The 16,350-nt window shown below is 40.3% G+C and overlaps 1 protein-coding gene across 10 annotated transcripts in view; it reads left to right on the top strand.

Annotated features, from left to right (window-relative positions):
- FOXN3 (forkhead box N3) overlaps positions 1-14,599 on the top strand; it is a 202,043-nt gene extending 187,444 nt beyond the window's left edge. For 7 of the 10 annotated variants that reach the window (XM_066998246.1, XM_013182425.3, XM_013182417.3 and 4 more), the window contains 2 exons: positions 4,650-4,673; positions 7,309-14,599. In XM_066998246.1, the coding sequence (XP_066854347.1) occupies positions 4,650-4,673; positions 7,309-7,858 (574 nt within the window). In that variant the 3' untranslated portion in view covers positions 7,859-14,599. The remainder of the gene's footprint in view (positions 1-4,649; positions 4,674-7,308) is intronic. The other 3 variants (XM_066998249.1, XM_066998248.1, XM_066998251.1) reach the window with 1 other exon arrangement.
- Positions 14,600-16,350: the final 1,751 nt, after the last annotated feature.

Genomic DNA, 16,350 nt, shown 5'->3' with positions numbered 1-16,350 from the left:
CAACACAGAACTAAGATGTTGAAATCAGTGATTTCCGTTATGTTAGCTCCCATTAGGTGGAAAGTTTGCTGTGCTATTCTTTTCAACAGTGTGACAATGTATTAGCACACCTTGTTCCTGCACAAGGTATTGATGTGTTGTTGTTCCTATGTAATTACGTGCAATTATGTTATCTTTTATATATAAAGTAAAATACAGTGGATTTAAGTGGGATGAATTTAAAAAACCTACTGAAAAGTATTTAAAAACAACAAATCCACCCATTTCCACAAAGAAAGAATAGCAATTGAGGAGAGCATCATTATGTTGTAGTGCATTTGGCTTAAACTGCACAAATAAGACCTTTCGTTCCAAACTAATCTACAAATGGAAAAGGCATCCCACACTATTTTTTACTTTGAAATCATCCTCTGGTGTTAAATCTCCACAGCAGAGCATAATTGGATGTGTTTTGACAGTAGCTTTTTATTTACTTTATTCCCACCACTTTTAGCTTGTTTATCATCCATACTTTCCATGTTGTGGCTGACAAGTCTAAGACCCACCCGAAGACAGCAGGGGAAAATAACGCTTCAAAGCTGCACAGCGTGTAGCATGTCTCTTACACGAGATCCATCATAGATATTTTTGGCAGACCATATCCCTATCCAGTTCCCTGAGTGAATCTAAAAGCAAATGCAGTGATAGTCTGAATATGTAGAAAATAAAATACTGAGTTAAAAAGGTATTCAGTGGAAGCCAGCAAAGCCAGCAGTGCCTTCCATGCAGCAAGGAGTTGGCTGTGCTTCAAAGGTGAGCTTTTGCTCTTCTGTATACAGTTGGAAAATACCCTTTAGGTGTTTACTTAGGAGGACTTCCGTAGACAGTTTAGCAGGCGTAGTCTTTATCAAAATGGCCGGTGCATCTGCAGTGTGCATCATGGCAAGATGCAAGAAGCTCTATCTATATAATCACCTTCCAAATTAGTTAGGCGTTACCAGTTACACAGACCCTGTGGAAGAGCACGAGCTTGGAAGAGCTCTTTGCACTGTGCTTTCAGAGCAGTCAGCAGGAAGCCTCTCACCACGACGTTTGTAATTTTCTTTGGTTTTCCTCAGTGCACGAGTGGTTCGTGTCTGTGTCTGCCTGAAGTGGGCAGGCCCACCGAGGTGAGGTTGGTGGAGTTTCTCTCCACAGAGAACCTCACCAGCTGTGTGGCATAGGCCTTGTTACTCGGTCCAGGGTAGTCTGCAAAAGGTGTTTTACAAAATATCCTTGGTAATGTTTCTGTAATAGGCCTTTTTTTCTTTTCCCCTGCCCTGAATGTTCACTGTGCTACAGAGGCTGTTGAACAGTGTTCAGACGGGCTCCCAGGGTGTCCAGGGTGGGTCTGAATTCTTAATTCCTAACCTGTTGCCCTAATCCTGCTTCTCCCACTGAATTAGATAGCTGAGGAAAGCAGGTGCTTTTAACTCCCACTGATTTCTTTTTACCTTTGGAGCTGTAGCACTGTATGGACAGTTTGTTGTTCATCCTGGTGCACAGGGCTTCATGGTCTGTTCAACAGCCTGTTCTGATGGGAAGGCCGAATGACAGCCCCATCCCACAGCACTAGCTAGCAAATTCACATGAGATGCAGGTAGAAAAGAGGCAAGCAGAGTTCATAGCTAGCTCAGTGGGAAATCTTAAGGAGCAGGTAAAACCACTAGGATTTGGGACAGTCCTAGTAAAGATGCTGTGGCTGAACTTGGCATTGCCCTTGTTGATACAGTCAGAAATTTCAGGTTGGAGGAGAGTATTGATCATCTTTGCTTAACTATTTGGGGTTTTTTAGCTGATATTTCACTAGGATGAATACAAGGTATGTTTCAGGCTAGGTGAAAACTTAAGCAAAACTGTTTTATATGCCACTTATGCCTAGGTAACAGGTTAAATTGCTTTTGGTAGTGTTTTTTAGAAAAAAAAAACTCAATTATTTACATTAATACAGGTTAAAAATAAAATCTAGTGGGAAATTAATAAGATTTTTTTGTTTTAAATTCTCTTTTCTCACAGAATATTTCTAGTTTCTGAAGGAATTTCACAGTTATCTTCAAATTGCAAGCACAGTTTCCCAGGGAATGCAATGCAGTATGTTCCCTTTTCCTAGAGAAAGCAAGTGCATCCACACAAATAGAGCTACTGCACTTCCTTTATTTTGGAAAAAAAACCACAACACACAAAAATACAACACTAACAAGCTACTTCAGCATGATTAGATTTTAAAATATTTGTTCTTTGTTCACCATTAATGCTACAGTTCCTCTGTAGCTCTTCATTATTGGTGTGTGACAACAATGGGTTTTGTGCCTAACTTTATTTGAAGGGACAAGATTGTTATATATGATTATTTTAACTTCAAATTTATAGGGCAATTACAAGAGTGTACCTCAGGCCTAACTTCCATTATGGTGGCTTTGTTCCTCATGCTGGCATTATTTTTGTGTTGTTTTTTTTTGTTTTTTTCTCCCTCAAGTCAGCCATTCAAGCAGTGATTAAATAAACCAAACATAAGTAACATGGGCAGCATAGATGCCAAAGCATAAGTAGAATTACATACCGTCATTATTTATGAATGTTTACTTCAGCTTAGGTAAAATAACTGGTAGATGCTTCCTTTCATAAATTCTTACTTGTATATTCTTCATGTTCTTGTTTATTACTGGTGTGATCAGCTTAACAAGCCCCAAGTCACCCTTGTTGCATTGCATTCCCCTTTCCACCTGTAATAGGCAGGATCCTTGCTAGCTGAAGGGTTTTTTTTAGTAACTAAAGGACAGAAGAACTGTCTGACAATGACTTTTCCTGCAAAGAAAAGAGCACTGCATTTGTCTGAACTTCAGATTTGCTGTTGATATTGACAAAGTGCTCTTTCTGCTAACAGCTCATGACTCATATTTGTTGTGGTCCTTTGCATAGGATTATGCTGTAAAGTCTCTCTCTAAGAGCTTCTATCAATAGTGTAACCAGCTTGTTGACTTTTGACTCAATAACCACTGATAGAATCTCATCATGCAGCAAGTGAGCATCAGTTATCTTCTATGTGCTTGCTCATCAGCCTATCTGCTCCTGTGTAGTATTTTTAAATAACAGTTCAACTACCTGTATCTAAAACTTCTCGCTTTCCTGATTTTTCGTCTGGAATTACACTACCTATACAGTAAAAGAGTGCTTTACTGTTTTAGCAAACCTGGAACCTGTCAAAATGCATAAACCACACTTACACTACCAAACTGTATTGCTTTCTTCATATCTTTTAACTGACAGTTTCCAAAACTGTCACCTACGTGTATACAATATCTGTCATCCAGAAGGACTGCAGGTAGTTAAGCTGGTACTTAAACTCTACATAGGTTTGTGTTGTTCATCAAAGGAATGTACCTGCCTCTGGTGTGGAATACAGTAAGTATTTTCAGCAAAACTTCTTGCCATTTTGCAAACAGAATGTGGTTACATATCATTTTTTTAAAGACAGCAGAGAAATTTAAGGAAGATATGTCTGCCCTTGGTAGAAGGATGGAGACTTATTCCTGTCTAATCCTGAGGAAAACTCCTTTAAAAGGCAAAGGTGGTACCATGGTGCAAAGGAAATTGCTTCATGGCTAACTTGAGATCTAGCTCCTGTGGGCTCCATCTGGCTCCCGATGAAATTAGTAACAGAACTCTTATCAATTAACAATGGGAACGGAATCAGGCTTTCAAAAGGCCAAACTTATCCCTGAAGTGCTTGAGAGTTGTGTAATTGTGCTACAGCCAAATTGAAATATTTTTAAAAGAAGCTGTGCTTGGTACTTTCGGTTGTGTAACTGTGGTTAAGGTCCGTCAAGCAAATAAAATAGTCCATGTGTATAGGATGAAAAGCTCTAGCGACTGTCCCCTGGCCTTTCCTGACAGAGGAAGCCACTGCTTTAAAATATTTGAAAATGTCAGTTTCTGGAAATTTTGAAATGAAATGCTGAACTAGAAAATGGGAAGAAAGTAAGGTATTTTAAATAATTTTTCCCTCACTGTTATACTAAGCACAGCATTTGAAATGCTTTTTCTTCCCCTACGTAATTTAAAAATAATCCAAACATCAGAGCAGTTGCCGGTTTTAAAACTCTATTATTGTTAGATTGTTAATCTATTGTTTATCACTCTTACTGTAGTGATATAGATTGTTAATCTATTGTTTATCACTATTGTTGTAGTGATAAAGTTAGAATTACAACCAGAATTACGAGCAATAATGGATTTAGCTGGCCAAAATCTATCCCTCGAAACACAGGGGAGTTCTGTCTCCTGATGATGTATGTTGAACTTTGTAGATCACCAGGTTAATTTGTTAGTGAGCGTGTAACTGTATAAGAGCAATATAAAGCTTTAGAATGTCTCAGAAGCATGTGTGGAACATGAATGGTTTAGATATTAGTTTATTCAACTCTTATTTATGTAGTAATATCAATTATAACTAATTCTTCATATCTTATGTTTGAGCTATTGCCTATCAGATTAATTTACTTCCAGGCTACATGAATTTTGACCTGATGTATATCCTAAAACCCTGTATAATTCATTTTCATTTCTGTGGATATCCTTTGCTAATTCTCTCCTTGACCTGCTTTCTCTTCCTTTTTTATTTCCCCAAGCAGAACTGGTTGGAAATCTTTCAAAATGTAAGTGAAAAACAAAGATTTTTCTGAGATGCAAATGCTGTCCATTTCCTGACCAGTTCCACCATAGATCCCTTTCTTTTGAAGTGTATTGGTATTTCCTATTTCCTCCCATTTTTTAGGTGATTAAGTTTGTGGGTTTTTTTTCACCTTTCTGTCTTCCTTTGCCATCATACCTATTTGCAGTCACTCTCTGTGGGATCCTAACCCCATAGTACTACACCTTCCCCCAGGACGTTGCTTCTGTAATCCCCAGGCCTTTTCATTCTGTTTTTGTGCTTTTTTGAAAGGATTGGGATCTGGAGTAAGTCCCTTGGGCAGAGCTTTTGAATCCAAATTATATCCCCTTTATGGAAAAGCAAACACTGAAGACTCGAGGGGGGCAAACCAGGGAGGCCTTTTGGCACATGGTTGCTCTGCTCCATGGAACTGTTGCTTTTCTTTTATTGATCCTCTCTGGGAACAAATAGGGGTAGATTGAATCACATGAAAATGGGCATCTTGCTTTAAATCCCATCTGTCAGAAGTCTCATTCACTAATAACCAAGTCAGTAAGAATCCCATTTGAGTTCCTGCCTATTTTGTCCTGTGTTTTTTCCCTTGGAGCAAGAATTTATTGGTGGTTTTGTATGGAAAATCAGTGGCATGTGATTTTTACTGAGCCACATAGCTCTGACTATTAGATGCCTAGTAAAATCAAGTCACTTTAATTTTATGATAATTTATGATAATTTTGAACATCTTTAAATGTAAATTTACCCTAAAAATGAAGAATCTGTCACTTAAAATGCATCACATGCTTTTTCGTAATGACTGATCTTAAGGAGCTGGTTATAAATTCACCTTACAACTAGTTTAGTACGGATGATTTCTTCTTTTAAGCATTTGGCATCCTCTAATGACAACCCCTGCAGTGGCAAACCATCACAGAGTAAATGCAGCTGGCTTGCTGCACAATCATGAATGACATTGCATTTAGCTATTAATAATTGAAGGAGCTTTGTGTATTCCTTCTGGGTTCTGTATATAATTTATGGATCATAAAGCTACTTGAAAATCTAGGGGAAAATAATTCTATTGAGCAGAAGAGGTTGGCAAGAGACTTTCTTTGCTAATAACCAGCCCTTCCATTATATACATTTATTTGAAAATACTGTAAATAAGAACATTTGGAGAAACTGATTAATGCACTGCCTTTTAGCATTGTCCTGTCACTGGTTCTCAAAAGCCTCTTTCTTATTTCAGTAAGCTCCACAGACAAGAGCATTGAGATGACTAGGAGCTGTGGGATTACCTACCATTCTTATATTTCCCACCTTTCAGCCTTACCTTTCTGAAATGGGTAATACTCTGCTGTTTCTTCTGTAAAGAAACCAGACCCGAGGTCCACCCCCTGAACCTTAAAGCACTTTCCCGTGTTTTAAGTAGAGGCACAGTAATACTCTGGGCTTGCCACTGTGCCATTCCTCCTAAGAAATACCTGTGTTCAGCGTGCATTTAAGAAAAGGTTCTTATCCAACACAGTTGTAAATGTGTGAAGGCACCGTGGCGATAGCATGGAGGCAGTAGGACCAGATTTTAAAGCAGTTCGTCATGTGATAGTTTAACAGACAACAGTCTTGCTTGGTTTTGTTTTGTTTTGTTTTTTTTCTTTTTATTGATGGAGAGGTTCAAGGCTAGTGAACTGGCAGGGGCAGTGACGATGCCTTTACTCAGTGATGAGCATCCTCCTCTCGTTTTTTCGGTAGGAGTTATGCACTGCACAGGGTCAGTCCATTCTGCAACAGCCTTTCAGGCATTGTGTTCTGTACTGTAAAGTCAGTGGCAATGCTCTAATATTTTCCAGTGCAGAAGGGGACACTATTAGTTTTAATATATCGTGCTGCAGTAGCTCCCGCAGCGCTGAGCACCATAAAACCAAAGTGGAAAATGACAACTTCTAGAGCAAACCCAGATTTTTTTCTACTGTTTGTTTTAAGCACATCATAATATTTTGTTGACAGCTATTGTCTTAATATTATATTGTTTTTAAGATTGTCAGTAAACGGATCTCAGTCAGAAACACAACTGGGGTACTACCTGAGAGCTGTACTCGGGTGCACACACTGTCAGGAGAAGTCCTGTCTGGGAGCCACGCTAATTCCAGCTGAAACATTTGCTACCCCAGGAACAGTAGGAAGAGTCTTTGAGAGGAGGCAAAAGCAGTACACCAGAACGGTGTTGTCTTTTCCCCACATTTTTTGAAGTGTAATTTTATATGGAAAGGGTGGAGGGAAAAGGATGCAACTCATCAGAGCTTGTTTAATAACTAGTAGATAAAACAATGTTGTTGTTTTTTTCTTTATTTTTTTTTAAACTTAGAGCAGAACTGTTCAGTCATTGTTTATTGTGGCCGTCCTCCTTGCTCCCATCTCTTGTACTGCTGCTGCCTTTCTCTTGCCTTGTTACACGTGTAGAGTCCAGTCTGCAAGCAACTGGAGTCTGTAAAAAGCCAGGCTCTGAAAGTGGCCTGCATGGGCGTTACTTTGATGGTCATAATTTTAGCTTCTCTGTCAGTTGGTTTTACCTTGGTATCTTTTGCTCGGAAGCAGGATTACTTCCGTGTGGTTTTTAAGACCGCTTCGATTTGTTGTTACAGGAATGGGATAACAAACTGCCGGATGCGGACAGAAAGCGAACAGTCGTGTGGCTCTCCAGTTGTTAGCGGTGACCCGAAGGAGGATCACAACTACAGCAGTGCCAAATCTTCCAACCACAGGAGCACATCACCTGCCAGTGACTCCGTTTCCTCTTCCTCTGCTGATGACCAGTATGAATTTGCAACTAAAGGTAGCCAAGACAGCAGTGAAGGAAGTGAAGTTAGCTTCCAGAGCCACGAGAGCCATAGTGAAACGGAAGAGGAGGACAAAAAGCAAAATCGGAAGGAGACCAAGGATTCTTTAGCTGACAGTGGGTATGCATCCCAGCACAAGAAAAGGCAACATTTAATGAAGGCGAAAAAAGTACCAAGTGACACACTGCCTCTTAAAAAGAGACGTACGGAAAAGCCCCCTGAGAGTGACGATGAGGAGATGAAAGAAGCGGCAGGATCTCTCCTGCATTTAGCAGGAATTCGATCCTGTTTGAACAACATCACCAATCGGACGGCAAAGGGGCAGAAAGAGCAAAAGGAAACCACAAAAAATTAGAACAAATCAATGATTTGTTTGAACTTACAAAGTTTTGTTTCAGCACGTCAGGTGAATTCTAATGATTTGTGGCAATATCAGAAATTTTTTCCTTTTTTTTTCTTTCTATTTGTTTTTGGTTTTGTTTTTTTTCTTTCTTTTTTTTTTTTTGGACCCTTAAGATTTTTAATTTTAAAGGAGATTGAAGCCATAGAACTCATACTGACACTCAGCTAATTTACAAAAGCTTTTCATTACCTGAAGACAAAAAGTTAACAACAAGAAAAAGCCAAAATTGCCATTGCTTTCTCCGGCTTGTCAAAAAAATGCATGGTTGAATACGCAGTGACATCAACATTATTGTGATGGGAGTGAAATTGGGCACTTGGAAATCCCTCTTACACTAGAAGAGATGTGCATAATTTAGTAGTCATTCAGGCCTGGCCCTTAAGAATTTTTTTTAACGGCCTTACAATTGGGTTATAAGTGAATGTGAATAAAGAGATTTGGGGGAAAGAGGAGGCACGTACTTCTCAACACCAAACCAAGAACCATCTAGAGGCACTCGGATACTGTGCCGTAGAAGTCTTTGGACAGCCACTGGTGGCAACTGCGCATACCGTAATGCACTTGTAGTGCTTCATGTATTATACGTGGCTCATAACGTGCAGACTGGTAGCCTTAAGTTTGGGGAAAGTGAAACTATGTATGCAATGGGTTTCAGTGAAACGATGAGAAGAAATGGAGGGGCACTGTCAATAGCATCGCTAATCATTGAATTATGTCTTCTATATTAAATTAAGTATTCAAAAAGCCATAAGCCTGAAAATCGGCACTGCGTGCAAAAAATAATAGTGATAGGGAAAAACAAGCTATGTCTTCTAAACTGCCTGAGTGAAAAGCAATCAAGTCTAAGAAATTACAGCTATATTAAGGAAGGAAATAAATCCGAATCTTTTTCTGTGGATCAAATACTTGATCTAACTGGGGGAAAAAAGCTACAAAACCTGCCATTAGTATTATTCTGTAATTCACAAAACAAGACAGCATATTGGTGAGCAGTGAAATTAAGCTCAACAAAACAGCTCCAACACTGCCCTCAGAAGTGAGTGTGCAGTTAATGTCAGTCAGGATTCGTCTGTGCAAAAATAACAGCAGATTTCCAGATTCAACCAGCGTAAGCCAGCAGAAAAAATTTGATCCACATTGCATGGATTCCTTTTGGGAGGGGGGGGGAACACAAAAAGCAAACAATGTTTTTTTATTCAAAGATGACAAAGTTCTTGTAAGGTAAATAATGTATTTAGCATGAAGCATGAATTATTTTCATATAAATATAGAAAATAGAGAAAAAGGCTATGCCTCTAATTTTTAAGCCCTTAGGCTTAGAGTTTGATTTTTTTTTGTTGTTGTTTTTTTTTGTTTTGTTTTTGTTTTGTTTTTTGTTTTGTTTTGGTTCTTTTTTGTTGTTGGGGTTTTTTTGAAGCAGGTGTTTAAGGTTTAACCTTCTTCAGGGACAAACACTGACTGTTGGGGAACTTACTCTGCAATATTAAAAAATAAAATCTTCATGCTCTGGTAGGGCTTGGATGGTTGAATTATACTGCCTTGTCTGCACATTCAGCCCCCCTCTCCCTACTTCTGTTTAAAAAAAAAAAAAAAAAAAAGAAAAAAAAAAGTTAAAAGTGTGTCCTTTCTTCGTCTGTACATGTGTAACATGACGCAATAATCTGAGGGCAAGTTTAGTAGTGAGTGTGTATGACAGAATCAAGAGAATAATGGGAGATTAATTGAGGAAGACTCGCTGATTTGATTCAGGAATAAGTAGACAAGAAAATAGCTTTGCTAATTTGCCATGAGAAAATGAAGTTAGTAAAGAGCCTTACTGAGGTGTCCCGAGAAAAACCAGTGCTACAGAGGGTGTGATTCAGGTATAGTGCTCCTCTCCTGACATGACGACTGTTAGATTGGAGACCCCTACAGCCGAGAGAAGCTGTGAAATAAATAATACAGTCTCTCACCTGGATTCGTCAGTTTGGCATGAAAAATTCCACATGTAGAATATCCTAGAGGCAAAAAGAAAATCCCAGGGACTGAAAAACCCTACCACTTAACGGAATGAAACGGTCTGTTTCTGTAAAAGAACACAGGTTTATAGCTCTGACAGCTGTTCCAGGCAGCAGCATCACCAAGGTGGAGCTAGTTTATGGAGAGTGAGTTAGAGAAGGGTCTGACTTCCCACTCTGTGAAGTGAAATCAAAACTGCAATTGTTGTATGTGCAGTTAGGAAGTGGGAAGACTGAAGGGCAGGCTGGGCTGGGCCTGCCAGCCTTCCCGTGCTCCACAGACATTCTGTAATGCAAAGACCAGGACCACGCTGGGGGCAGCACACAACATTGTGCCTCTCCTCCCATCTCACCCGTGTGTCCCGGCATCCAGGAGCTGCCTGACAGCTGCTGGAGCCCAGCACAACTGCCAGCTATGCAGATCAGGAAGGAGAGAGCCAAGGACGGTGGAAGGAGCAGCTGTGTGCTCCCCTCTTTGCTGGTCCTGGGGCTGATGGCCAGCATAAGCTAAAGCTGGAGTACGTAGATACTAAATCCATTGGCTGCCAACGGCCCTTGAGATAAAGTTGGGGAAAACGGGAAGCTTTCCGTCGGCCAGGCAGCACGGAGATGAATGAGCCATATCCTTCCCTCTGGCCAGAGCCCTCCCGGTGTGATTGCACTGGGTCAGTCGGCTTGGTCCTTTCTGTTACGGACTTTGGGAGAGTCATTGGAAATACAGACAGCACAGTACCAGCTTGCTGCCACCTTCACTCAATGCGTAAGTTGTTCCATTGAGGAGCTCCTCTAATATTTATCAAAAAGCCACATTTAAAACTCAAATTCAGTGGCAGAAAATACACTTAAAACGGGGCTCAGCCATTTCTTTCCTCCAGAGAAAGCGATGTGCTGGTGTGTCAGTGGCCAGCTCCTGCCCAGTCACACACAACACTAATTCCAGAGCAACCTCACTGATTGCAGTGCAGGTGAGATCAGTATCTGCTGTACACATACCATACATTAATGTGGACTCTTGGTGGCTAGATATATAATTACCTCTAGTATTATCTTAGAAAATGGTCATTTTGCATAAATATCTAATTAGGCAGGTTATTTTTATATATATACACATATATAATCTATCTACAACTTCAACACCTCCTTTATATACTTGCTGGTAAACTTAAAATGTTGGCAAACATCTATTTTCATGTAAAATGTGTTGTTCCTAGTCTGATCTGCTGAGGAGGTGGTGTTCAGTAGGAATTTACACAGTTTTGTTCAGGAACCAGCAGTTTGGCTGAGTGCTCATGCCATCAACAGATGATTTCTGGAGTTTAAAACAACTTGTCCCTACCGACCCTTCCTCTAACTATTGATGAGAAGTATATGATTGGGAGTTGTATAAAATATTTATGAGTCACCTTTTAAAACGTTTTGTGCCTGGCTAACAATGTCAGCTTTGTCAGAATTGGTAATAATGCTCCATCAGAAAAGTTCTCTTTTTTAATAAGAATTGAGACTTTTTTCCCCCCCCAAAAAAAAGTATGTGGTCAGCCTCTCAATGCATGTGTCTCTCCTTTCACCAAGTCATGCCAAAAACTGAGTGGTAATTGCACTGTATTACGAACTCTCTCACTTGCCAGACATGAGGTGGTTTGGTTTTGCTTGTTTGCTTTCCTTACTAAGCCATTTTTAGGTGAGAAGTCATAGAATCTCTAACTTTCGATTTTCCTCATCCTATCAGTATTGCCAAATTCATGGTTCTCCAAAACAGGTGGGGGCTCGGGGAATCCCAGTAGGTCAGCAAGCGTTTAGTGGCAGGTTTCACACGGGCGTGCGTTTTAAGGGTCGCTCAGACTTCACCACGCGTTCCTTTGGAATATGCCTTCTGCAGCGAGAGGCTCTTGCAGGCCAGAGGTAATGCCACAAGCAGATTTCACTGGAGTCTGCAGGGAGGTGAAGTCTGTCAGTCGTGCTTGCATGCTGCAAGCAGGTGGATGTTCTACTGAGAAGTCATTTTGATGCAGATTTTGCCTGCATTTAGAAATTCAAGCACAGGTCTTGAACAGCTTTAATGCATCATCTGTAGCTGTTTCTGAAAGCAATCTGATGCTGATCTTTTCCTGGCAAAACCAGCAGTAGTTCTGTCGAGGTCACTAGAGTTTTGCGGAGTGATGAGACGTGCTGTTTAGGACTACAGAACTAGCCTGTGACTGTATTCTCACTGGTAATTCAGTTGATGTCCATAGGCTGACTCCTGTCTTACCTTAAAATGGGAAAAAGGAGTCCCAAAGGAGGTGCATCAGCTCCCAGTGTTCAACTGAATTGCCGTCTACCTTTGCAAAATATACAATGAAACCCTGTGGGCTGCATTCTTCACTGGAGTGAGGTAGTGGGATGTCAATGTACTTGAGCAAAGAACGAAATCCCAAAGTGTATGCCAAACAGCATACGGATAAAATAACCAAAACAACACTTCGTCCTATTTTCTCGGCAGCCACAGTTGATATTGGCTCCCAGATCATTGAGGCCCTGATTTTTCTTGAAGTATTTCTGTATCTAAAGGTGTAGATAGGCGTGGTCTGAGATTTTCTAGAACCTCTGGGTGTCTCATCTCCATTGCAGTCGGTGGAGCTATGGACACCCAAGTGCTCTTGAAAATCTATTTTAGTATTATTGCCATTTTTCCTTTGATCTGGCCCTAGGCATTTTTTAAAACATTCCTCTCCTATACCTCCAGGATTAGAAGAAAACTACAGAGAGAGTGCATTTACAATTTCAGAGGCAACGCGACTTACTTCACTTCATGGAGAATGCAGACAGGTTCCTTCAGGTATGCCACTGCTGCCTCAAGAGCTCATTGGCGTACTTTGTAGGAAATGTTTTAAAACTTTTTCTTGACTTTGCCACCAAAAGAGCATTTGAACCATACATCCTCTTGATTGTAACAGAGTATCAGTGTTGACTGTTTGACCAGTTAAGTTTTAGTGTTCTTCACAGCCCTCCAGTAATATATCAAACACTGTTATGCACATAATGCAGCACTGTGATCTAATTTAAATAATACTTTTTTATTATTTATACTACTCTATGTAATATACATCAACACTTTGCTATATAACCTAAGTGATAACCCTCTTCTTAGTTATCTGCCAAACTCTGACTTTCTGTTTGGTTTATATTGCAGTTAGCACAGTTACCGAGTTGTAATGATGTCTCTTTTCCTTTGAAATGGAATGTGTAAGTCGAACTATACATTTGTGTGTTTCTGTTTTAAGCTGGAGTTTATAAGGATTTACACACAACATTCGGTGTTCTGTATAAATCTGCATACATTTGTGAATTCATCTGTTAACCCCCTTTTATTTAGAAAGTATTAATTGATGGTGGTTTATTAGGGTTTTTTATTTTTGCATTTTTATTTTTAGTACTGGTTATTCTTGAATTAAGCAGAGACTTGTCAGCTGGGTTGCTTTATCATGTATATGACCTTACGATTCTTCCACAGTTCAGCCAACAAGTACTAGCTTCACTGACCAAAAAGAAGTCTCAACCTAATGTGTCTATGGTGCTGTATTTTGCTGGTGTACATTTAAAACCAGAAATGATCTAAAGGTCACTTTGAGTTGTTCTAATAAGTAGCCTTTCCTGGTTTTGGGAGCTTGGGTTTTGTTTTTGTTTTAGCATTGAAACAAGGAATATTTATCTGAAGCTATGTAATGGTTTTTCTACTGTATCACATTTCGTTTTGCAGAGGGGGGAAAATGACCTGATGTAACAGCCTCTCACAGTCAATGGAAGGCTTTTTTTTTTGTTTCACTTTTTCATTTTCAGTTGATTTCACTGAGCTTTGGATGAGGCCAGCAGTTACGAGAGCTCATTGTCTGAGGGTTTAAGGGATAAATGACAACTTGTGCTAAAATGACGTGTTGTGCTCTATGACGGCCATCATCTAGAAATGGGATTCTTTCTCTTTCGTTTACTGTGGCCTAAAATCCCAAGACTTTCTTTTTTCATTCAGATGACATTAAACTTCAGTACATTTTTAAGTTGAGAGCATTGTACATTTCTTGAGTATGTGTGTGGGATTTTTCAACAACTGAAAGTAATACCTGTATCTGATAACCAGTTCCATGCCTGCATCATTCACACTCACTACTTAAAACTGCCATGATGTAAAATGTTGGGGGGAATGACTTGTGTGTGTATGAAAAGCATTATGGACTTGTACATTTTTTTATACTCTGATCTGTAATTTCTGAAATATTTTGTTTTACAGAAAAAAAGTGATAAAGCAATCAAAAGACCAAGAGATTTAATATCGATGCTTAAGGGTCACAGGACCTTAACTGGCCAATAAGTTAATTTAGTACAGTGATAAGCCAATTTTTTTTCCTGTACTTGGCGTCTGAAACTGCCAATTTCATCAATATTAAAATACGAACTGTGATGGGGAATGAACAGTGATGTTAAGTTGTATTTGTGTTTACCTAAATGAGCAGTCCGAAGGCAAGTGCAATCAGCTGATCTTTAGGAAATATGAAAATGTTGATTTAGAGGCATACTTGCATTTTACATTTTCTTGATGTGTAATCATATTGCCAAAGACAAACTATTTCATCAATTATTATTGTAAATAACACTTTCCCAAAACCTACCATAAAGTTTCTGTGATGTATTGTCTTCCAGTTGCAATAAAAATTACTGAGTTGCATCAATTGAACAATTGTAGTTTTGTGAATATTGGCTTCAAAATATGCTCAGATACTAAGAAGGAACAACAGTGATTTTCTTTTACAAATTAATTGTTTCATTTTTAAATAGTTCTAGCCCCAGTGGGACGTTACCTGTATCTTCACTGCAGTAGGTATCAACTCATGTTAATTTGCTGTCATATGCAAATGAGTAGACAATATTAAATTGCTGTTAAAGTTAGGGTCTGATTTTCCTTTGTCATCAGTTTCACAGCCTGGAAACAAAGCTGATTTCACTGGGAATTGTATCTTTTTCTTTTTTTTTTTTTTTATCAGCTATCAGAAGAGATTCAGTAATCATACGGGTATAACAGGATGCATATAAGAGTCCAAAAAACCTTGCTTTCTAATCTTTGCATCAGCCCTTCTCAGGCTTTATTCTTATTTCTGCAGCAACAGGACTCCCAGTTCTTCTGCCAAGTTACTCCTGTGCATTGCTGTATGAAGAGACTCTGTAGGAAGAAATAGTGTAAAGCTGAGAACTTGAAAGCCAGTTGCCTAAAGCGAATCAGTCCTTCACCGTCTAGTAGATGTCCTACTCTTCAAGTCCTTGGAGCCGCCCCAGGCTGCCACAGGGACCAGTGCTGCTAAAACCCAACCTGGTTGATGCCTTTCTGTATAGTCCAAGCAATAAAACACAAGGCTAGAGCAGGGGAAACAGTGCAAAAGTCGTCTCTTCAGAGGGTGAATAATAAAGGGTATATAAAACAATGTAGTTGCCTCATAGCTGTCTCCACTTTGCATCTGAGGAGCAAAATCTTACAAATTATTCCCCAAGTACTGTGGTTTGAACATGGGCTCTGTGACGAGCCCTGTGTATTTATAGATTTAACTTGTAATAGGGCTAAGCAGAAAAAGAAGAAAAGCTCCACTGTTTTTCTGTCAAATGGAAATCTTTTCTGTGGCTGGGTGGAGCCGGTGCTGGCAGAGGAGGGTGGTTCCCCGCAGCTCCGTGCACTGGCGGCTGAGGCCGTGCTGCAGAAATACCCCTCAGTCCTCGCTGCCCTGCGGTTGGTGCTGGGTACCCCACTGCAGGCATCTCAAGGACCAGGTAGATGTGGACACCTGGGGGCACAGGGCAGAAGAAACGAGTTTCTGAGATAGGTGTAGAAGAGCATGAAAATGCCCAGATCTGATGTCAGAACAGGCAATTGGTGCTTTAACGTATTGCCCACCAAAGTTTTGTTTTGAAACCTGCTCTCAGCATTTGCTGCTGCTGTGACAGAATGAAGGCGAGGACAAAATAGCTCAGACAAGGCGATGAGAGGAGAGGAGACTGGCGGGAATGAAAAAACATGTAACTGCTCTGGGCCATCCTCTGGTGGCTCCCCGCACAGCCACCACCGTGCCACGCTCTGCGGATGGCCGGCAGTGCTGTGTGCCATGGACAGGAGGCCTGCAGCTCCCTGTCCTGCTCCCCCTCATGTCGCGCCCTGCAACACCTCGGGGCATTTGGGGAGCTGCTGGACAAGAGGAACCCAGCCCACCCGGCCACGGCACAGGAGATTTTAGCCTTTAGATGCAGGCGTGCCAAATGCGTGGTCTTGGGCTTGCTTTGCAGGGGAATTGCAAGAAGGCCTTAACTGGTTCACCTCAGGCACCCTGAGGCAGGCAGAATCCCAGCTGTGCTGCAGCTTTTTGTGCAACCTTGAAATTTGCCTGTCATGGGCAAAACGGTCTCCAGTTACAAATTTTACTTTATTGCCAATTA

This window comes from Anser cygnoides, chromosome 5, assembly GCF_040182565.1.
Source record: "Anser cygnoides isolate HZ-2024a breed goose chromosome 5, Taihu_goose_T2T_genome, whole genome shotgun sequence".
Classification (NCBI taxonomy): domain Eukaryota; kingdom Metazoa; phylum Chordata; class Aves; order Anseriformes; family Anatidae; genus Anser; species Anser cygnoides.
Note: the sequence above shows the minus strand (reverse complement) of the source record. Positions and strands in the feature narration are given on the sequence as shown.